The sequence below is a fragment of the Gopherus flavomarginatus genome, chromosome 18 (assembly GCF_025201925.1).
Source record: "Gopherus flavomarginatus isolate rGopFla2 chromosome 18, rGopFla2.mat.asm, whole genome shotgun sequence".
Classification (NCBI taxonomy): domain Eukaryota; kingdom Metazoa; phylum Chordata; order Testudines; family Testudinidae; genus Gopherus; species Gopherus flavomarginatus.
In genome coordinates, this window is record NC_066634.1 from 25,058,659 (window position 1) to 25,082,387 (window position 23,729).

General features: G+C 46.9%; 1 protein-coding gene across 7 annotated transcripts in view; it reads right to left on the reverse strand.

The window, feature by feature from the left end:
* Positions 1–1,925: 1,925 nt before the first annotated feature.
* Positions 1,926–23,729, reverse strand: part of ZC3H4 (zinc finger CCCH-type containing 4) — a 33,665-nt gene continuing 11,861 nt past the window's right edge. For 3 of the 7 annotated variants that reach the window (XM_050928390.1, XM_050928395.1, XM_050928394.1), the window contains exons 2-14: positions 19,106–19,331; positions 16,880–16,990; positions 15,823–16,045; positions 14,275–14,417; positions 14,026–14,122; positions 13,730–13,875; positions 11,993–12,106; positions 11,437–11,548; positions 10,384–10,493; positions 9,606–9,967; positions 8,323–8,699; positions 7,776–8,027; positions 1,926–6,770 (exon numbers count right to left, since the gene is read on the reverse strand). In XM_050928390.1, coding sequence (XP_050784347.1) covers positions 5,266–6,770; positions 7,776–8,027; positions 8,323–8,699; positions 9,606–9,967; positions 10,384–10,493; positions 11,437–11,548; positions 11,993–12,106; positions 13,730–13,875; positions 14,026–14,122; positions 14,275–14,417; positions 15,823–16,045; positions 16,880–16,990; positions 19,106–19,331 — 3,778 coding nt within the window. In that variant the 3' untranslated portion in view covers positions 1,926–5,265. The remainder of the gene's footprint in view (positions 6,771–7,775; positions 8,028–8,322; positions 8,700–9,605; positions 9,968–10,383; positions 10,494–11,436; positions 11,549–11,992; positions 12,107–13,729; positions 13,876–14,025; positions 14,123–14,274; positions 14,418–15,822; positions 16,046–16,879; positions 16,991–19,105; positions 19,332–23,729) is intronic. The other 4 variants (XR_007770267.1, XM_050928393.1, XM_050928392.1 and 1 more) reach the window with 4 other exon arrangements.

Below are 23,729 nucleotides of genomic sequence, written 5' to 3' on the forward strand. Positions count from 1 at the left end.
AGGAGCGCGACCTGGCTGGGTCAGACCCCGTCCATGCTCTGCAACCTAATGCACGAGTGGTCCCTTTTGCACCTGCTCCTACAAATCCCCCCTACGCGGGGCACCGACCTAGGTCTGATGGGCCACTTGCCAGGATTTGGGCAAAACAGCCCTTTGCTTAATCTCACCCCATCCCTCCCGACTGCATTAGGCACTGAAGCACCCGGTAAGACGCCATCGAATGAAGGCAAGTGAGGTGGACCAGGTATGAGGTCGGTGTAACTGCATCACTCAGTATGAACAATCCACCCCGCTAAGCGACACCGTTAACCTGACCCAGCCCCTGACCCAGTGCAGACAGCACTAGGCGACGGGAGAAGTTCCCTGCCGACCCGGCTACCCCTCAGGGAGGCGGATTAGCCATGCAACAGGAGCAGGCCTAGGCAGTGTCTCTACTGAAGTGCTGCAGCAGTGCAGCTGTGGTGTTTGAAGCGTAGACGAGCTGTAAGTGACAGTCACAAAGCCCCGTGCAGCTCCACCTCTCTGCAGGCCCGGGCTCCTGTTGCTACCAACCGGGCGTGTGCGTGTCAGGGAGCTCCCGGCCCCTCTCCCACCCAAGTCTAGGAGTAACTTAGGGCACATCTACACTGGAAACGCTGGAGCGCCGCCATGGCACCTCAGCGTGACGCTGCCTATGCGTCCCATGAGCTGTTCTCGCGCCCCCTCGCACTCACCAGGCCCTGCTGCTGCCTGCACCATCTGGGACCCCCATTCTGGCCACTGTGGGTCAGATCCCGCTTGGCTATGGGGACATTAAAGCCCCAAGCGTCGGCCAGGTGGTGGTAGGGAGGTGTCATGGCACCATCTAGAGGGAGCTGGGATTAGAAGCAATACGCAGACACGAGGACGACTCTCTGGGTGTCCCACACCTTGCAGCTAAAGGTGGGTGTAAAAAGTTTCTGGGATCTGATTTCCTATTAGCTGAGACAAGATGGGACCAACTTTTGATGGTGAGAGACAAGCTTTGGGGCTTACACCGAGCTCTTCCTCAGGTCTGGGAAACGTCCTCAGTGTCACAGCTCAATTCCTCCTAGCTAGGCTGTTGCCAGCCCTAACGAGGAGAGGCGTGTTTCACTCTCCAGCGGCAGTGATTAGATTGCTTGCCAGCTCAGGAGATATCCCACTTCCCTGCGCAAGGCTCCTGGGCCCTGTTCTCTGCTTCTCTACAGCGAGCGAGATTTTCAAGTGAAAGGAGTCTGAAGGCACCGGCAGCTTTCGTGGACACCCTCCACGGAGGAGATCCACAACTCTGCCTGAAGTATTCAAAGATGCTAATGACCATCAGGACCCATCTAACCCTTCTGGAGGGGCCAGTGAAGGGCCACTCCCTACAGTCCATTTCCCATCCCTGGTGCGAGGATTCCCTGATAACGTGGAGATGATGCTCAGTGGGAGAGGTGTGAAGATCAAGTGCCTGGTTGTGAGGTGCTCAGGGAAGAGAGACATACAGGTGCTTGGACAGACAGCAAAGCCACCTCCTCCTAACAACTCTTTCCTGAGAACACGCTCCATCCCTTTAACCTGCGGTTATTTGTGTGCCGTCAGCACTCCGATATTCACACCCAGGATTACTGCTGTTCTCTAAACAATGTTACATGCCTGAGTAAGGCTGGGTTAAAAATAGAGGGGGAACATGTCTACAAAGTGTGTCCCCCCCACCCCCCCGCAACTGTTAAACACAAAAACAGTGACCCGGGTTTAAACTCTTTCCCCCGTTCTTCACTCCATGGAACAGTCCTGCCCAAGAGTGTTGCAATGAGACAAGACAGGATTTTTTAACTCCCCCATGAAAGCGAAGGCTATAATTTATTAAGGGCTATCAGGCAGGACTGCTAAACACACACAACTGTAGTTAACCCATGCTCGAGCCAAATGAACCAGAAACCTTTAAAATAACTGCATCCTTTAATGGCAGGAATACAATTATAGATTAAAGAGCTCACAGGAGAAATATAGATGACATTTTTGGAAGACAAATGTGCAATAAAAAAAGGAAAAAACCACAAAGCCATGCAATGAAACAGTCATTGTAAAAATACCAATACAGTATATACATATTTGCATCAACAACTTCAATTCTGAAATAGTATTTACAGTTTATTACAATCTCAGAGCATTATTTTTTTCTCTTAAAGCTCTGGCAGATGGAAAAATATTAATGGATTAAAGACTGGTGATGTTTTATGTTATGGTGAATCTATTCCAAAGTAGAGCATCATCACTTTTCATATTCTGGACAGAGTTCAATCTGTTTTTTTTATTTCTGTTACAAATGTTTAGGGTTATGGTACAAATGCCACTGATTTTACATCCCTCTCCCTAAAAGCAATCTCACATGGCGGAACATGACACAAATGATTTATTTCACTTCTTTTTTTGTTAGTGATACCAGCCAAACTCCAAAGCCAGGAGTTTGTACGTCCCACTTCACTGCAGGTTGGGAGCTGAGGCTACACCAAGAGAAGGCATGAGGTGAACGACTTCAGCAGTGCGCCAGCTACTACACACACACAGGCCAGACTGATTCACTGAAAACTAGCACACAAATTCAGGGAGAGATGCAAGCAGAAATTCGAATAGGTTCGATCTCCATTGGACATCCACTTATCGAAGAGATCAGCACAATCCCTTGGCATCTGAGTTTTCTGGACTCCAGCTGGGTTAAGAGACATTGTTTTGAGTAAGTTTGATATAACCTTTTGCCTCAAATTAAAGCGGGGTGCAGGAAGAAGTAAAACAAATAGCATCCAAAGGGAAGAAGACAAGTAATTAACACCAAACAAACAAAACAAAACTTCAGCGTCCAGACTGGGTTTTTGTAATTGAAGAGTTATTTTGGCATTATTAATACTAATGTCACATGCACCATTAGCTGTAGAAGTTTTTCAAAACAAATTATAACGCTTACAGCAAAACTGAATGGGTTTTTAAGCAGCTGTCCCACTGTTGGGACAATTCATCCTAAATCAGATTCGATGACGGCAGCCAGTGTACTGAGAAATGTTTTTCCTCTCACATTGCTCCTTATGCAAACACCAGCCCGATGACAAGCCACTGTGACATGATGCAATGGATGAATTCTCAAGGCAGAGAGGTACAGCCCCTTGGGATATATTCTGCAATAAAACAGGACCCTCTCTTCTGGTGAAGGTGGGTCAGCTGGGATACCCTGGCACCGGATCCTCCTCTAAGCTGGTGTAGCACTCCCTGGTGCGAGGCTCTGGGGAAGGAGAGTTACGACGCGCACACAGTGCCTTTAAAACACTCACCATCACCAAATATTTGGGGTCTCTGACAAAAGTTCTGGCTTGTGCCTCGGTCAGAAGAAAGCGCTATACTCAGTTCACACTCCATAGACATTTTCCTGATAGTACCACAGACACTGACCTGTCTGACAGTGTAAAGAACAACACACCTGGCTCACCCATGTTTATAAAACTGTTTTTAAAATATTTTACTTTGTTTCCATTATTTCACAGGAATTGATACTGCATTTTGGTCATGTACATTGTACAGATCCATGTCTCAACATATGGCTAAAAAGGTGCAGGCATTTTAGCTTTTCCTTGGTGCAGTTTATGCTTTAAAGACACTTTGCCTAAAATGTCTTCATCTTCCAATACTTGTGAGCATGTTTGCTACAGGCTTTGCAGCCAAATACTTGTGAGTGTGAGGTACTACCAATATTCACGTGACGAACGGCGGAATCCAGTTAGCTCCACAGCGATACCACTATCGAAATACCAAGCAGTAGGGTATTTTGATAGACATCGAGTAACCAGAGGCTACCAAGGGGAGCATGGGAAGGAGGAAAAAAAAAGTATTAGTACAAAGATCTAGCACGTTTGAGACAAGTGCGGGGCTGAGGGTTGATCAGGGAACCATAAACTACAGACTTGTCTCATCTGTTGGAAAAGTTTATAAACCTGTTACCCCCGTTACCCACTGAAACAGGTTGGAGCAAGAACAGTGAGCCACAGAAAGGAGTCACCCTAGATCTTCCTTCCCTCAACAACCATTTTCATAACCACAGACTCTACTGTATCCCATTCATCTTTTGAAAATCTTGATTAGCTGTCACTCAGGTCCCTGCCCCGGTAGCTGCTTTTCCCTGCACACACTGAAAGCACAGTTCATTGTACTCAACACTTCCATCTCCACATTTGTTTCTAAACACACAATGAATCAGAAAAAGTATTCAGCACCTAACATCGCTTTCCTACCTTTCCTAGAGAACAGCCTCTCTTCGTAGTGTGGCACTATTCGACAAAACTCTGCCTCCTAAATGCACAGCATGCAGAGTTCACCCGTCCCATCTGGAAGGAGATGGGTTTTACCCCTGGTGGGGATCATCTACTGAAAATCTTAGAACACAGATTTGTGTTTATGGAAAAACCGTCCATACGCAAAATACATACAAGTGAAATCTGATTGAGATTAATAATTTAATTTCAATAATACAACCTTTTTTTTTGGTAGACTGCACAACTTTTTGGGATGCAAATATTCCATGGCCATCCACGGAAGGTCTCGAGAATGCGAGTCCTGTTACAACCCAGCTGGGTCTTACAATCAAACAACCTCCAGGAAATGGCATAAAATATTTACATAAAACAAAAGCAAACAAAACCCCCACAATTACAAAAATAATCCCACATGGTTATGTTTCCATGGTAATTCTGTTCACTGTACTAGAATTTTAAAAAAGACTATGATACAAATACTTCAGTTAGTTACATTTTAGAAGTGAACACATTCTACTAATCCGCATGGCTCACAGCTTTAATCTGCTAAACAACACGTATGAACCACATTTCTTTGCCATCCAGTCTGTCACTACCCTTGTCCTGAGTGTAGTACTGGGGAGATGATCGGCTACTGCAAAGAGAGAGGACAAAAGGGTGGCGTGACAGATCAGCCACAGCTTCCCAGGGAGATTTCAGACAATTAATTATTTTCCGAGAATGATTGCAATTGCATTTTGAAAGAAAGCTCTAAAACAAACTATGGGGGTAGTCAAACAAAATGCTGATTATTACTGCACAAGGATACTTTGATTAGTCATTTAAAATTAATCTTTGAGACTATCGATTACAGCACTGACCAGAACCAAAACGATTTATATACATGTTCTATGGCTAAAGTGAGCACGAATGGAATAAAAAAACAGTTACCAACCCTGCGCGCTGTTCTTCAATACATGGATGCAAGGTCAGTCCCTTAATACTACTGGCAGAATGGTGAAGCTGTGGGATCAAAGCCCTTAAAAACATCTTTCAGAGACCCAGCATCCTGCTGCTCACTGTCCTGGGCAGGACTGTTCCCTGCAAAGGGGCTGCCTGACCCAGGCTTTGTGGTCTGCTTAACCATGCCATAGACAGAGGGCACAGGGAGGTTATGAACCCCTGGCTGAGGTGCAGTCTCCTGGGCAGGTGTGGAGGAGGCTGCGGGGGTGGCGGAGGAGGTCTTGGGACGCGGCCTGTTATAACTATTGTATCTGTCTGTTGCAAGCTCAGCGCTTGCCTTCTCGGTCTCGGGCTGGTCCAGCGCAGACCTGCGCACAAACAGAGGCTCCTTGGCCTTGTTAGCGGTCTTGCTGGCCTCTGGGCCTTTCAAGGATGCAGTCCCTTCGCTGGGAGACTCTGCGGCTTTGCCACCTGAACTGGGAGTCCTGGGGTCATATAGGCTAATCCCACTGAGCACACTGCTTTGGCTACTGCCTTTGCTTAGTCCACCAGCCGTCAGCAGCCTGGGGTCGTAGGGAGCAATGGTGGGAGCTGTCTCGCTGCTGGGCGTGGTAGCAGCTGTTGGCTGAGCTGGCTCTGCAGGTTTAGCTGCTCTGGCAGCTGCTGGCTCTGCTGGTTTCTGTAACCTGGGATCGGCTGAGGCTTTGCGCATCCGAGGGTCACTCGGTTTATCGCTCTGCCCAGGCCCTGGACTGCCAGACGCATTCACAGTCTTTAATATTCTTGACAACAGCTCAAAGTCAGGGATGTTGGTGCCAGAACCGGTGGCAGGCTCTGCTTGGGCGGCTGCCCCTCGTTGTCTGGGGTCAGAAAGGCCTGTATTTTGGGGCCTGTTGAGTCGTGGGTCAAGGGCAGGTAATGACTGGAGAGCAGCTGGGACAGGAACAAATTCTTGCTTTGGGACAGGCAGTGGAATCAGATCCTCAGGGCTCCACAGGACCATTCGGGCAAAGTTTGGCTTGTTCAGGATCACGTCTTTCTTTATGTGGCTGAACTGCTGCAGTTGAGACCTGGGGTCCCGCAGAGCGTGGGCTGGCAGTGCGTCTAAGGGGATATTGACTGGTTTGTCCCTTAGTGCTCTTTCCCCTTCCTCCTCCTCAGGAACCAACGCAGCCTTCTGACTGGCAGCAGTACTGGAATGAGGTGCATCCAGTTTCAGGGCAGGCATGGGAATGTGTCGTGCTAGTCTCGGGTCAGTGGGCCCTGCCTCTCCAGTGCTAGATGGACCACAAGTATCAGCATTTCGAGACAGCCTGGGATCCCGCAGCACACGTGGATCCGCAGGCCGACTGCTCCCTGCTGGCTGGGCCTTCTGCAGGCGAGGGTCATTCACACCTGAGGATGGGCCGATACTGCCAATGGTTTCTCCATGGGATGCCTGGGCATGAGGCCTGCTTGAACTTTGCTGCCTTAGCGTTTTCAGTATGGAAGTGACGCTACTTCCACCGTCATCCTCATCACTGGAATACCAGTTGCCAGGATCACCTGGGAACAAGGAGAAGAGAGTAAGCAAATACCACAGTGTGCGCAACTACAGCTAACCGCAGGGTAACTGGTTCTGTGAGGGTCACACTAACACACAGCTCCCTCAGCTCCTTGGCAGCTCACATTGCTGCAATGCTGCAAAGGGGGATCCACAAACACTTAGCAGGCACCCGACCTCACCAAACGACATTGGCTTTGCTGGCTCTTTCAGCCAGCTGCTCTTATTTCTATAGCGTCCTCTTCCCATTCATCCTCTCACCTATTTCTTCCTTCATGACTTTCGGCGCTCACCCAAGGCCCTCCCTACGAAGGGAGTTTCTGAATCAGTGCTTGGGAGAGTTACTGGGAAAAGACCCGAGTGCATGTTCTTCAGAAACCTCCAGTGCCCTTCACTACAAAACCAAGATGGCCATCTGCAGATAATATTTCCCTAGCTCCCATGCGGGGCCCACGCTGGCACCAGGCGCCGTCTGTTGAGATCACAATCTCTATAGCTCCTCTTTTTGTTTTAAGATTTGTCACTTGTAAAATAAAAGCACAAAATCCATCGCCAGCCTGAGCTGTCGAGTATGTTCCAGGAGGAGCTGGGGACGGAAGGGATGGGATGCAGAATGACATTCCCACAGGGCTGCCATTTGGAAAACAGGGAGAATGTCTGTCCCCCAAGACACCTTAGCCCTCATATGGAGGGGCTGGGCAAAGACAGATCTGGGATAGCATTCTTGTCTCTGTCACCGAGAGACCTGCAAGCATAGGAATGTTGCAAGCACAGCATGGAAATTCAGATGTGCCAGTGCCCACAGCCCACATGGAGGGGGAAGGTGGCAACCAACTCCAGTCAACCAGAAATGGAGCCACTGGACTCTGGGAGGAAACAGGCCAAGGGCCTAAGCCAGGATAGCAGGTTAGGCTGGGTGTGGAGCCCCTGGGGGATAGGGTAGCTTGTGCAGGGGCATCCTTCACGGACACATCTTTGAACAAGTCCAGTGCTGCTCTGCCACTTGCCTTCCTCATTCTCTCGCTCCTGCTTACTGCTCTCGGCCAGTCTCCGAGCCCTCTCCTCCTCTTCCTGCTGCTTTTGCTGGATCCTCAGGTACAGGGCTCTCTGGGCTGATGGCAGGAAGTCAGGGATGTTGGCTGATGGTTTGTGTAACCCTGAAGCCCCTCCTTCACACAAGGAGTCGGGTTCCAAGGACTGGTCAGGGAAAAGATGCTCTCCCAGAGGCTCGTCCATATCCTCATAATTCCCATAGTCCTCTGCCATGGAAGGAACAGGGCAAACATTCACAATCACAGGACACTGAAGTTATTTCTCATACAGCTGAATATAGCAGCCAACACTCAAGAAAGCAGTAAAGAGAGACTTATGCCCATGAAACCAGCCAATGTTTGAGTCTTGGCTGGTGCGAGTTCTGCCCAGCCACCCAGAGCAGCACGTTAAGTGCTCACAGGCAGCTAATATCGCATGTTCAGCCCTCCCTGCACCAGACCAACTCCTGTCAATCTTGGTAAACAGAGACAACCCAGGGGACAGCTAGTAAGAGGAACATACCTGGGTCACCCATCAAGCCAGGGTCCATCTCCAGGCCCTCTTGCTGTTGGTAGAAATTATCGTAGAAGCTTTGCGCAGGTGGGCCAGGGGGCATCATTCCGGAGTGTGGAGAATCGTCCGGGCCATATGGCATCATTGGGGGCCTGGGACCCATTGGAGGCCCAGGATTCATCCCAGGGCCCATAGGCATGTCCGGGTGCATGTCGGGATGCATGTCGGGGTGCATGTCGGGGTGCATGTCCAGATGCATGTCAGGATGCATATCCGGGTGCATGTCAGGATGCATATCCGGGTGCATGTCAGGATGCATGGGTCCTGGCATAGGCCCAGGTGGTCCACCAGGCCCAGGGAAGCGGGGAGGTGGTGGAACTGGGTGCCTGGAAGAGAAGAGAGGGAAATTTAACTTTTAAAATGCAAACTTGAGATCAGTCTCTTTTCCCAATGAAAACCAGGGCTTGCAGGAGTATCCCCATCAGATGGGAAGGACAGGCATGGTGCTGCAGGGAATGCCCGTTGCTGCATGCTCTGCTTCCTGCAGGAATAGATCATGTTGTTTTAATGCACCCACTGGCAGGAGCTGCCAGAAAAGCCTCATTTCCACACAAAAGGCACCTAATTCCACATCTCTCAACTTCAACAGCCAGCTCTTTAATGTCAAGTTTCAGTAGCAGCAGGACTGCGTCCCCAGCCCTTCTCTACACTGCTATGAAATGGCAGCAGGATGTTGAATTCACACAGTGCAACCCCCTCCTGCCTAAACCACCATGCCATGGCACAGAGGTCTCTCTGGGCAAGGAAGACAGGCTAACCTTGTAGCAAACCAGATGTCAGGAGCAGAACCTTGGCTGGCCCCTTTCCGAGCCTACTCCGAGAGAGAGCAGGAAATACATAATGTTCAGATTACACTGTCTCAATGACTGCACTAAGGGGTCAGTAGCACGCTGTGTGCAGTGAAACCACACACAGGTTCCTATACACCCTGTACCACGTCTAAAGGATCCACGGAGTGTCCGAGACGCATGTAGGGAGAATTTTACTACTATGCAAATAACACAAAGAAATTCCATATATTAGCTACATTAAATAACAACGAGGCTGCAAGTGGGAATGTTTTGCTTGTGACTGAGAGGGGCTGTGGATGAATTTCATCCTGTAAAATTACTTTAAGAGTATGAATAATGACCTACCAACGGCACACACAACCCTCCTTTCCTATTCCTGACTCTCCCACTGAGCGTTATTCCTTTAGTACAGCCGTAAGTAGTTGGGAGGGTCATGCTTACCGCACGCCTAGTTTCTCCGCCAGCTGCCCCGTGGGCCGTACCACAATCTCAAACAGAGATGGGATCTTCTTATACATGTCCTGCTGCTGCTGAAGCTGCTGCGGTGAGAGAGGCTCATTCGGCGGTGGTGGCAGCTGTGGTGGCCCTGGTGGTGGAAGAGGTGGTGGCGGAGGAGGCGGTGGTCCTCCAGGAATTGGCCTGCCGTTGGGAGAAGTTGGAGCTGGCGGTCCAGGAGGACGAGGGGGTGTGGGCAGCAGGCCCACTCCAGGTGGAGGTTTCGGTAATGGATTGATGCCCTGTTTCTTTAGCTCTTCAACTTCCTTCTCATCTTCTGCACCTGCTTCTGCATCATCAGCCAGCATCTGAGGGGGAGAGAGAAATGAGAGGCAGTTAAAAGCAAGGCCCTAAACAGCCCATGTTGGTATGAGTTTGCCAGGTCTTGGCACGGCTGGTTAGACCACAGCCTGGGCCCGTGTTTCTCCAATGCTGAGGTTCCATATGAGAGTCTGCCAGCACAGGCTTGTCTCTTACTGTACATTAAACTAGTGTTCTAGCAAGCTGAAAATGTCCCAAATGACGGGGCTTCTGCTCTGCAGAGTCAGACCAGGCTCCCTGCACTTCCCTTTTCAGAATTCAATCTCGGAACTTCAGATGACACCGTCATTACTCCATCTTACAAACTCCTCTTTCCCTGCTGTGAAAGTCTCGCTTGGGCAGCAGAATCAGCCAAGGCAAGAGAGCCACTCAGAAAGGAACCTGCATTAACATTCCCTTTTACCTTGTCCAGCAGCTCCCGTGTTTCGTCTGTGAGCGGCTCATGGGAAAACATGCAGTCGTCCCCATTGATACAGTTCCCAGTGGTGTGGAACAGTTTACAAGGAAAGTCTCGTACAAAGTGTTAAGGAAAATAAAACTCTTTTGAGTAATTTATAAAATAATCTGTCAATGGGCAGACAGGTTTTTTTAACAATGCTGCACCAATGGTACATTTTTACTAAGCATGTGATATCTCTGCAGTCCCAACACTGAAAATAAAGCACAATTGCCCCGCACTCCACATTCTCCTTTTCCAAAACTCCTGCAAACCCACCTGCTCTGTGCAGCTCTGTGGCCTGAACACCCCATTACCTTGTGCTTACTCCATACTGTATTGTTCACAAGCTGAGCTCGCCTTCACTCGTGTCCCTGCAGCTGTCATACACTGTTAAAAGCCTACACATCTTAAGGTATACATCTTCCACACTCCCATGGCTAGTCCTAGCCTCCCTCCCCCCCGGGGAAACATTAGTGCAGATCTTCATCATGGGACCCTCTCCTTCCTTTCTGACACGCTCCGGTGAGCAGTGAAATAATGAACATGCCATCACTGGCATCTGAGTCAGCACTCACTGAAATGAATGGGGCTGTTCACACCTCAGCATTCAGGCTCTCTGCAGGCTCATGCAGGCATAGGTTACACTCAGGGTAGTCTCTCCCCCCATTATTGTTTCAGGCTCTCTGCAAACTTAGGCAGACGTCTCTGCATCAGTTAACTCAGATCACAACATGAAGGATTTGTCTGCAATTCGAACAGCTAGCGATTGACTTTTTTTAAAACGAATGAGAGGTCTGTCTACACCGTCAGCTAGCCCTTCACGGTCCCCTCCCACAAGTGGGTGCACCTCACATTCTGGGAACCAGTATCACACAAGCACTTGCCTATAGATCGTAAGCTGCTTGGTGCAGGAACCTACTCTTCTGGCCCATTTTTCCCTGTTGCACAGGGCTGCACACGACTGACTTAGCCACTGATCTCTGTGGTGAACACGCAGCGAAAAAGAGGAAAGGATATCATGCATGTAAGGGCAATTCTCCGCCCTCGCACAGTAACCAGTGATGTAAAACTTGCACAGTTCCCGCTTCTTTGGTAGCTCGATGTCATGGCTGAAATTGCAATGCTCCCCCTGTACAGAAAAAGTACAACACCCACACAGTTAATGGAACAATAAAGCATACACGATAACAAGGGGCAGCTAACACCTATAAGGCACTTGTAATGGAGCTGATTCTCTGCTAGAGTTCTGGCCCTGAAATCCTTGAAAACTGGGCTCTGTGTACCACCATCATCTTGTGTTTTTAAAATCGGAGAATCAGAAAGCAGAAAGTAAAGCGTTTGTCTCAGATTGGTGTTTGCACGCTTGATTTTCCTTACACTCGATGTAACGCTCCTAGCACTCAACATATTATCACTTTCAACATGTATTCTAGACTCTATGTTCTAGACCACGTACGTCTCAGTCAAGGATCACATACATCTCAGTCTATATCTTGTAGAGACCTGGATGCATTTTAGGTACTAAAGAAATGCTTAACAGTAAAGTCAAGGCCACCATTAATTATTTCCTTACCCAGGTACACCTGCCTTCCACAAAGTATTTGCAGATAACTTTTCCTTTTTTGTCCGACTGCTGGTGGGGTTTATCATGGTCATTCCGCCTGTAATTTCCACCACCTCCTCCATCCTGCAGGAATTGTAAGGGCGTAGTTAACAAGCATGAGGAGACAAATCCTAGCCATGGAAAGAAATTAACCTACAATAACCTCCCTACAATATGCATTTTGAAGTGCACATGAAGGTCTTGCATGAAGGGGGCATAAGACTCGCAGCCTGACTGACTGTAGCTAGATGAAGAGACAGATTTCAACTTGGTTTGTCAGTCAGCCCATCCGAAACTGAAAAATTCATCCTGCCTAGAAAAGGGATTATTGTCACGAAGTCTGGACCAGTCCCATTTTTACTCTGATGGGAAATACACAAATATGAAGTCTAGACTTTAGGCTCATTTCAAGGTATTTCAGAGATCATCTTTTCGGTGGGTGGAGAATGGGGGTCATTTTTCTGACTGTAAGGTCAGTGCATACACTTAGTGACATGAATCCTAATAAGGGCTCCCCGAGATGCCGCCCTCTTTTTAGCATTAGTTGGTTCCAGTCAAACAGTGCTTGAGAGCACTTCTCATCCCAGACAAAAACAGGCAGAGGAGCCCCTTGAAAGAAGGGAGAAAATCGATGCCCAGGGTTCAGAAATTGGGCTGCTTGGAAGCTTGACTGCCAAGCACAGGAGTATGTGACCGATCAGCAGCCTCCTGCCATTGAAGTGCAGCTCGGATGAGAAAAGTGACTAGATAAAAGGAGCCCTGTCCTTGTGGCAGGTCTGCTCTCTGTGCTGGTTCAGTGTCACTTTACTGAGCAAGAACAACAGTTACTGGCTTTACTCCTAGGGGCCCTGCAGAGCCAAACCTGGTGGGAAAGGGAGCTGGGATGTGCTCTGCTCTGTGCCTCATCATCAGCACTGTTCATTATTTCCCAAGTTCTGTACTCCAATGGGGTTGCTGAAGCCCAAGGGCTGGATCTTTACTCTTGGCGATGATGAATGAGATAGAAGGAGGTCAACTTGTGGCTCTGAGCCTAGGGCAGTATGCAGTGCTGGTGGGCAGAAAAAGCCATCTTTATGTGCAAACTGACCACCTTTGTTCTGGGTGCACAGAACCCTGGGCAGGCTCATAAAGTTCCGTATTTCAGAATTCAATACATCCAAGTGAAATTATTTCTGGGGAACCCTGTCTGGTATGTTGGAGAGAAACCCCTGGGCATCTTTTCAAAGGTAACCCAAGTGCAGCTAGACCCTGTGGAAGTAGAGCAAGAACTGACAGGGATTTCAGTGGGAACAGTCTCCTCTGCGAGCAAGAGTCAGGCTTACTGTAACCCTAATAATGCGAAATCTGTAGAAGTGAGGAGCGTGTGAGGTGAGTGGGAAAGAACTGTGTGAGAAGTTGTTGTGACCTTGTGTCGATAAATATGGAATGTAAACTAGAGTCTAAATAAGTGAAGAAATTAAGATATCAAGATGACCTATGTATAAACAAAATGCAGCTGTTGCTTATTATTGTATGTTAACAAAAGGTATAAATGCTGCTGGAATTGTTTACCTGGAGAGAGACCTGCCTAGGAGGGGGAAACTGCACTCTCTCCCTCTATGCGACTGCTCGAGAGAATAAAGTATCGGACTTTGCTGCACCCAACCAGAGAGTGAGAACTATGTTTTTCTCCGACAACCCCCAAGGAGACAAGGCAGAGCTGCTTACCCCCATGTCTTCATCATAGTAATCGTCATCCTCATTCATTCCGCCACCTTTCCCCATTCCACTTCTGCTCCCACCTCTTCCTCTTCCCCTGCCCATCCCCTTGCTTCCTCTCCCTCTGGGGCCACGTCCACGCCCCCGATTTAAACCTGAAATAGAGTAAAACAGCATCATTATTTATACTCCTCCCCTCAAATAAAACCTGACCATTATGATATCACAGGCTGGTTCTACTCTCCGGATTGCGCAGAGCCCACGAGCACCATCTAATTCACTCTGCTCTGGGCTCAGTTATGTACCTCGCCCTCTGCCCTCTTTGCTCCTCCGGTACTGGTTCAACTCTTTCGAATAGTCGTCGTACTCCTCATCACCCATTGGCTCTTCATTGTCACCATACTGCAATTCAGAAAGAACAGAGCGCTCAGGGCACCGGACTCTTGGCCCAAAACTGACGCTCACCCACCGCTTCTAATTCCAGAAAGGAATGTTCTCCCCCTTAACGCTCGCCACCTCTGGGGGACTCAGATACAGTCAGTAACGGGCCTTACTTCCATTTCTTCCTCGTACATCTCCTCCTCCTCTTCCGGATGTTCGCCTCTCCCTCTCCCACGGCCTCCTCGGCCCATGCCTCGCCCTCTCATTCCACCTCTGCCTCCACGCCCTCGGTATCCTCGGCCTCGGCCTCGACTGCCTGTAGAGCAAGCAAACAAGCATCAGTTTGCTATCGCAGTACTTGAACACTCAGACAGCCACGTGGCACCACATCTGACGGTCTTTGGAGTAGGTACCAAGTCAGTTCACAGGAGTAACATGTAGTCTCACTTCCAGAGGACAATCAGATCAGCTTATGACAGAAAATGATCTCTCAGTTGCTGCTAGTGAGATCAATGAGTTTGCGAGGGCGTGCTGGGGTTTTTTAAGTCTACTAATACAACATAGGGTCACTTTCCTAAGGAACACAAACGTAAGCGCATACCTAATTGAAAGGAAAGTCAAAGGCATTCCGGTAAGGGTTACCCATCACATTTAATAGTGAAGAATATGGAAAAGACAATACATGCCGGGTACAATATCTGTACCATGCTATCAATCTGTAACCAGAAACCATCCATCTGTGGTACTTACCTGCCCCCATTACCACAGTATCTGAGCGCATCACAATCTCTGTCTTTATCCTCACCACACCACTATGAGGGAGGGTAGGGCTACTCTCCCCACTTTACAGACAAGAAAACAGAGCTTCAGAGAGACACGGTAACCTGCTCAAGGTCCCACAAGAAATCTGTGGAAAAGCAGGGAACTGAACTCAGATCCTCCGAGTCCCAGGTTATCACCTCTACCACTCAGTGACCCTTCTAACAGAATGTATCTATATATTACATACCAGGTTAGTAAAGACAACAAAACACTCGCCTCCTCCTTATAAGAGCAGGTTCTGTGTATTTTAGACTTTTGAAAGAATAAGTTTTGGTGCTATTTGACTTTAAGTGGGTTAATGCTTTTTAATATTCTGAAGCAATTACTCTTAAAGTGGCTAAAACGTAAACATTTTAAAGCAGCAATTATGAATGCAGGGAAATTACCGCACATAAAATTTCATCCCTCCTCCAAGATCAGCAACACGCTACACTTCAGAGTTTACTCTGAATGTACTTTAGCAGGATGAAATCAGACTTGCCATGTTAGTCTGACTTTGTTTTCTTTGCACATAAAGGACACACTTTTTTTTTTTTTTACACCTCACCTGTATTTTAAAATCTATCTAGACATAAGAGAAAGAATGCATCTTTAAATATAAAGCTACAAAACTGGGATCTGGCCTTTGCCCTCACAGAGTAAAAGATGTAAAGGAATGGCTGTCTCTGGGTCTCACTATGCAGCACTAATGAGTTATTTTGGCCCGGCCATTGCAATTGAAGCAGACCTTTGTTGTACCGGGGCTCAGAGTGGGCACAGCAGTCCACCTGCATGCAGCCAACTACAAGATCAGAGCCTTACGTGGTGACTGATCATCAACCTTAATAAGCAAACTGTTGTAACATGTTGATTAGAAAAGTGGCTTGGCCTGGGAAGCGTGTTGGCAACGGCAGCCATACCTCGCCCCCGATGTGTCCCTTCCTTAGCTCTCCGGTACTGGTTCAGCTCTTTTGTGAAGTCGTCATACTCTTCTTTCCCCATGTCTTCATCTTCATCCCCCTCGAATTCGCCATAGGCCTCATTCTCGTAATCCTCGTACATGCTGTAATTCTTGCTCTCCATTTTGGAGTAGCTCTTCTTTGGCAAGGGGGCACTGTGAGAGGACTGATACTGCTGGTGAGACTGAAAAAAGTAGACAGACAGGAAGGGTTAACAATGAAGCAAAGACCAATCTGAAATAGCATGCTGATGGCTGATGCACAGCAGGTCCCTGGGGCATGTCCTCTTTCCAGACTTGCCAAGGAATTGTGGAAGTAAAGCAGTCTTTATTCCCAAACCTGCAAAGCCGCAGCCCCCTCATGGTTTCATTTACTACCCACCATGCATCCCTTCCCTGGCAGCTTTCTCCCAGGGCCTTCGGAACTCTGTAGAGACAGACAAGCTCCTCATCAAGACTGTACATGCAAAGTGCGGTTAGAAGGGGTGTAAAGGAGCCATCAGACAGAACTAGGAGACGACACTGAAAGGTGAACTCATGTCATCTCCTTTCTCCCAGCCACTACTCTACAGGATTAAAGCCTGGGAATAGGTAGCTCCTTGAAGAGAGAATCACCAGTATTTGTCAGGGTCCTCTCTGGATTCAAAGGCCCACAGCCTCTGAAAGAAAACCACACCTGCTTCAGGCTGAGTTCCAAATATAACTGCATGCAGCACCTGCATTTATTTGCCCATTTCCTTCTGCTCTTTCCTGTCTCTTTGTTGGGAAGTGGTTGTTTCATGTTGACAAGCGAAGACGAAAGGGGACATTGGATGTAATGATTTAATTTTTAAAAGAAATGGGAAAAAATGAAAGATGGAAGGGGCTCAGCGTCTGGAGGCAAATCCAGAAGTCCATAAGACTGGCCTTCAGCCCCTGCATGCAGCAAGACGGGTCTCTATGTGCAAAGCCAGCAGCATTTCCAACCCAGTGCAAGAGAGAGCAGCTTTTTCCACAATTGGCTGATAGCAGATACTTACAAGAGGGTAAGGAGGGCTGTATTCCCGGTACTTTCTGTGCCCCTTCTCACCGGGGCTGAAATCAGAGTCCTCGCTATAGTCAGAGAAGTCTTCACTGGAAGATGCATGGCGCTGCAAGGCATGGCAAACATATTGTATGATTTTAGTACAGAGGCTCTTACGCTCTAAGCTTGAATTCCAACTCTGTGGCCAGGCATCCGGACTGCCACACACAACATAAAAGAGTCTTTCTTAAGGAAACTCAGATTCTGGCTTGCAAAAATCTTGACAGTGTTCCTTGAACTGAACATTTATGATGCAAAAGACTTCTAGTGTATTTCAAACTTCGCTGTAGATTCCGTCCCAATTGGGAACGTTACCAGTTTGTTTCATCAGTTTCTAATGAAAGCAATTCATATTACACTGTCTGTTAGCCTGAGGGTCTCCTAAACATCTTTGACTTTACAAGCCAGATATTTTAATTTACCATATACTATTCTCTTGCAAGCACTGGTGTTCACAAAAGAGAGATTTAGTTTCCCAAATGAAACTTTTTTTCCTTTCCATTCCACCCACAGATATAAGCAAACACAGAAAAAGAAGAGAGATTCCTTACTAGGGTATCTTCTACCTCCCCCCCCAGTTTGTTTACTTGTTACCTCCTGCTGGATGATGTCTAATTTAAACAGCAAGCTCATATTTCCTTGTAGGTGCGGTACAATGCACCACATGATGCCATAACGATGGACTATGTCCATATGGCAGGGCCTAAGGCAGGGAGACTCTGCCTAGGATACTACAGTTAATATGTTTTCTACAACAGTGGTTCTCAACCAGGAATCCGGGGTCCCCTGAGGGGCCACGAGCAGGTTTCAGGGGATCTGTCAAGCAGTGCCAGCATCTGACTCACTGGGACCCTGGGCAGAAAGCTGAAGCCCCACTGCATGGAGCTGAAACCTGAGGCCCTGGGCTGAAGCCGAAGCCTGAGCAGCTTATTCATAGATTAGATTCATAGACTCTAGGACTGGAAGGGACCTCGAGAGGTCATCGAGTCCAGTCCCCTGCCCTCATGGCAGGACCAAATACTGTCTAGACCATCCCTGATAGACATTTATCTAACCTACTCTTAAATATCTCCAGAGATGGAGATTCCACAACCTCCCTAGGCAATTTATTCCAGTGTTTAACTGCCTTGACAGTTAGGAACTTTTTCCTAATGTCCAACCTAAATCTCCCTTGCTGCAGTTTAAGCCCATTGCTTCTTGTTCTACCATTAGAGGCTAAGGTGAACAAGTTTTCTCCTTCTCTTTCTTGAAATGCGGTGCCCAGAACTGGACACAATACTCCAGTTGAGGCCTAACCAGTGCAGAGTAAAGCGGAAGAATGACTTCTCGTGTCTTGTTTACAACACACCTGTTAATGCATCCCAGAACCACGTTTGCTTTTTTTGCAACAATATCACACTGTTGACTCATATTTAGCTTGTGGTCCACTATGACTCCTAGATCTCTTTCTGCCATACTCCTTCCTAGACAGTCTCTTCCCATTCTGTATGTGTGAAACTGATTGTTCCTTCCTAAGTGGAGCACTTTGCATTTGTCTTTATTAAACTTCATCCAGTTTACCTCAGACCATTTCTCCAATTTGTCCAGATCATTTTGAATTTTGACCTTGTCCTCCAAAGCAGTTGCAATCCCTCCCAGTCTGGTATCATCTGCAAACTTAATAAGCGTACTTTCTATGCCAGCATCTAAGTCGTTGATGAAGATATTGAACAGAGCCGGTCCCAAAACAGACCCCTGCGGAACCCCACTTGTTATACCTTTCCAGCAGGATTGGGAGCCATTAATAACTACTCTCTGAGTACGGTTATCCAGCCAGTTATGCACCCACCTTATAGTAGCCCCATCTAAATTGTATTTGCCTATTTTATCGATAAGGATATCATGTGAGACCGTATAGCTTACCTTAATGGGGCTCCCTGTGGCATGGGGCCCCATGCAATTCCCGTTTGCTACCCCCTAACCCATGACTTTTATATGCAGAAAAGCAGTTGTTGTGACACAGGTGGGCTGTGGAGGTTTTACAGCATTCGGGGGGTGGGCTGAGAACCCCAGCTCTAAAAGGTAAGTATGTAAATACAGCCATTGGAATCACTAGATATGTAGCCTCTTGGAGGAGTGGAGTTGGGATCCCTATTACCATACCTGGCAGGAATAAGATGACCCTGGAGGTTTGCTTACTCACTTTGTGCTTGGATTTCCTTTTCTTTTTTGCTCTTCTTTTCTCTTTCTCTCGCTCTCTTTCTTTCCTCCTCTTGCGCTTCATCCGCCGATGAGCCTTTTCTTCATCCGAGTCACTTCTGTGCTTCTCTCCCTTCTCTTTCCGGCCCCTCTCATGGGACTCAGATGCATTCTGGGGCTCCTCTCCCCCATCGTCCTCCAGCTCGCCTTCTTCCAGCTCCCCATCCTCCCTGCAAAGCAAACACCCACATTGGCATTTCACTCCTGACAAAATCACTCAAGGCACTCAAGCCAGCTGGACATCTTGGGGTTTCCTAAATCTAAAGGTAACACTAGTCCCAAATACCTTGGTTTGAGGACTTCAATAACTCAGACATAGGTTAGGGGTTTGTTACAGGAGTGGGTGGATAAGATTCTGTGGCCTGCGTTGTGCAGGAGGTCAAACTAGATGATCATAATGGTCCCTTCTGACCTTAAGTCTATGAGTCTAGTTGACTTTATCAATCTGTGTCACTGGAACATACAAAACATACAAAGAGCCTATTTAAATCTCTCTCTCTCACATACACACACGCGCACGCTTCAGACCAAAGTTCCCAGTTAAATAAAGATAGGAGAGCTCTGCTATTTAACTGATCACATCTATGCACATTTTAAAAAAAATGAAAGCCTATAAAATAATTCTACTGAATAACATATGATAGCAGAGACTGAAAAATTACAGCTTCAAATCTTAGAGAACATTATCACAAATTCAATCAGCCTTAGAATTAAAGTCAATATTTTTCCAGAAACCATGTGGTCCCACAGAAGATAAAAATAAAACACATTTTCACAGAAACCCCATTATTCCTGTTGTCTATCCTAATTATTATAGGAAATCCGACAAATCATGTACTGAAGAAGCCTCTAGCTCCTCTTCCAGGGGTTTTACAAAGGCAACTTCTTCTTACCTAAAAAGCATCTGTGTGTATAAATTTAAACAAACAACATTTGGTTTCATCTATAATTATCCGGACTTTTGCCGGGAAAGAATAGCTGTTTGAGTCCCCATTTCCAAGTGAGAATGCTGCCTTAAGAAAATTTAATTTGTCTCTTAATTTTGGAAACACACGCACTGCTGCTTCCTGATCTTTACACCACATTAGGGTTCACACATAACTACAGTCATCATGAGATGAGATAAAACAAACCAAGATCTTTAATGTCCTCAGAGGATTTTCCAGTTATATTCAGTTTAAGAATTACTGGGGTTTGGTTAAGTGAAGCTTTCTCTAAACTCACAATAAATCGAATTTACGAATCAAGTAAGGGTGCAAGCAGTACTTGAATTCTCTTTTTATACAGCTCACCCCTTACCGAATCCTACAAATTCTCACATTCTTAATCTTGCTCTAATTTTCTCTCTCTTCTACACTCTGACCAAAGCAGTACATACTTATCACTGTTCAATTCTTTATTTAAAATGATTTTGAGTACGATGAATGGATGGAATTTTATCCCTGAGTTTGGAGAACAGGATGTATATGTCACCAACTTAAGGGTAACCCTTTCCTCAAATGCTTTAGTAGCATGCAGTACCGCAGTGAAGGGAAACTTCCGAGGGAGGTTCCCCTTCTAACCCATCCCTTGTTGGGAACTCTAGATAGGGTACAGGGCACAGTGGCAATGCTGTCCCTCAAGTAGCTATCAGCATGTCTGCTTTCATAGACTCATAGGTCAGAAGGGACCAATATGATCATCTAGTCTGACCTCCTGCACAAGGCAGGCCACAGAACCCTACCCATCCACTTTTATAACAACCCCTAACCCAGGACCGAGTTATTGAAATCCTCAAAATTGGTTTGAAGACCTCAAGCTGCAGAGAATCCACCAGCAAGCGACCCATGCCCCACGCTGCAGAGGAAGGCGAAAAACCTCCAGGGCCCCTGCCAATCCGCCCTGGAGGAAAATTCCTTCCCGACCCCAAATATGGCGATCAGTTAAACCCTGAGCATGTGGGCAAGACTCACCAGTCAGCACCCAAGAAGGAATTCTCTGCAGTAACTCAGTTCCCATCCCATCCAACATCTCCCCGCAGACCACTGAGCAGACTTATCTGGTGATAATCCAAGATCAATTGCCCAAATTAAACTATCCTATCATAACATCCCCTCCATATACTTATCAAGCTTAGTCTTAAAGCCAGAAAAGTCTTTTGCCCCCACTACTTCCCATGGAAGGCTGTTCCAGAACTTCACTCCCCTAATGGTTAGAAACCTTCGTCTAATTTCAAGTCTAAACTTCCTTATATCCAGTTTGTACCCATTCGTCCTCGTGCCTACATTAGTACTAAACTTAAATAATTCCTCTCCCTCCCTAATGTTAACCCCCCTGATATAGTTATATAGAGCAAGCATATCCCCCCGCAGCCTTCTTTTGGTCAGGCTAAACAAGCCATGCTCTTTGAGTCTCCTTTCATAAGGCAGTTTTTCCATTCCTCGGATCATCCTAGTAGCCCGTCTCTGGACCTGTTCCAGTTTGAATTCATCCTTCTTGAACATGGGACACCAGAACTGCACACAGTATTCCAGATGAGATCTCACCAATGCCTTATATAACGGTACTAACACCTCCTTATCCTTGCTGGAAATACCTCGCCTGATGCATCCTAAAATCGCATTTGCTTTTTTAACAGCCATATCGCATTGGCAGCTCATAGTCATCCTGCTATCAACCAATACCCCAAAGTCCTTCTCCTCCTCTGTCGCTTCCAACTGATGCGCCCCCAACGTATATCCAAAATTCTTATTATTAATTCCTAAGTGCATGACCTTGCACTTTTCACTATTGTATTTCATCCTATTACTATTACTCCAGTTTACAAGGTGGTCCAGATCTTCCTGAATAGTATCCCTGTCCTTCTCCGTGTTAGCAATACCCCCGAGCTTTGTGTCATCCGCAAACTTTATTAGCACATTCCCGCTCTTTGTGCCAAGGTCAGTAATAAAAAGGTTAAATAAGATCGGTCCCAAAACCGATCCTTGAGGGACTCCACTAGAGACCTCCTTCCAGCCTGACAGTTTACCCTTCAATACGACCCACTGGAGTCTCCCCTTTAACCAGTTCCTTATCCACCTTACAACTTTCATATTCATCCCCATCTTTTCCAATTTAACTAACAGTTCCCCATGCGGAACCGTGTCAAACGCCTTACTGAAATCGAGGTAAATTATATCTACCGCATTTCCTTTATCTAAGTAATCCGTCACCTTCTCAAAGAAGGAGATCAGATTGGTTTGGTACGATCTACCTTTAGTAAATCCATGTTGCAATTCGTCCCAATTACCATTGACCTCTATGTCCTTAACTACTTTCTCCCTTAAAATTTTTTCTAAGACCTTACATACTACAGACGTCAAGCTAACAGGCCTATAATTACTCGGATCACTTTTATTCCCTTTCTTAAAAATAGGAACTACGTTAGCAATCCTCCAGTCATACGGCACAACCCCCGAGTTTATCGATTGCTTAAAAATTCTCGCTAATGGGCTCGCAATTTCATGCGCCAGTTCCTTTAATATCCTCAGATGGAGATTGTCCGGGTCCTCCGATTTTGTCCCATTAAGCTGTTCAAGTTTGGCCTCTACCTCAGTTGCGGTAATATCCACTTCCATATCCACATTCCCGTTTATCATCCCTCCATCATCGCTAAACTCCTCACTAGTCTTATTAAAAACTGAGGCAAAGTACTTATTTAGATATCGGGCCATGCCTAGGTTATCCTTAACCTCCATTCCATCCTCAGTGTATAGCGGCCCCACTTCTTCTTTCTTTGTTTTCTTCTTATTTATGTGGCTGTAGAACCTTTTACTATTGGTTTTGATTCCCTTTGCAAGGTCTAGTTCAATGCGGCTTTTAGCCTTCCTCACTTTATCCCTACATGTTCTGACCTCACCAAGGTAGCTTCCCTTGCTAATCCTGCCTTTCTTCCACTCCCTGTAAGCTTTCTGCTTTTTTCTAATCCCCTCTCTGAGTTGCTTGCTCATCCAGCTTGGCCTACAACTCCTGCCCATGGTTTTTTTCCCCTTTCTTGGGATGCAGGCTTCCGACAATTTCCGCAGCTGCGACTTAAAGTAATTCCAGGCGTCCTCCGCATTTAAATCCACAAGTTCCTCCGTCCAATCCACTTCCCTAACTAATTTCCTTAACTCTTTAAAATTAGCCCTCAAGAAGTCGAAAACCCTAATCCCAGATCTACATTTGTTTATCCTTCCATCTAGTTTGAACTGAATCAGCTCATGATCACTCGAACCAAGGTTGTCCCCTACCACCATTTCTTCTACGATCTTTCTATGTTGTCTTCATTGTAATTTATTTGGCAGACGTGCCCAAGATTAGCTTGGTGCTGTGCAGACATCTTGGAAGGCACTGTCCCCACCCCAGCGAGCGTTCAGTCTAAAATCCATTACAAGATCTCCCCCTCCTTTTCTGTTAAAGGCAAAGCACAACAATAATGGTGCCGTTACTACTTTTCAGTGGCAAGAATTCAAACAGAAACAGCTTTTAGGACAATCATCTTGCCTCCTCTACAAAAACATCTCCTATTAATTTCACTGCTGTTGAAAGATGCGAAGATGGACAGCCCT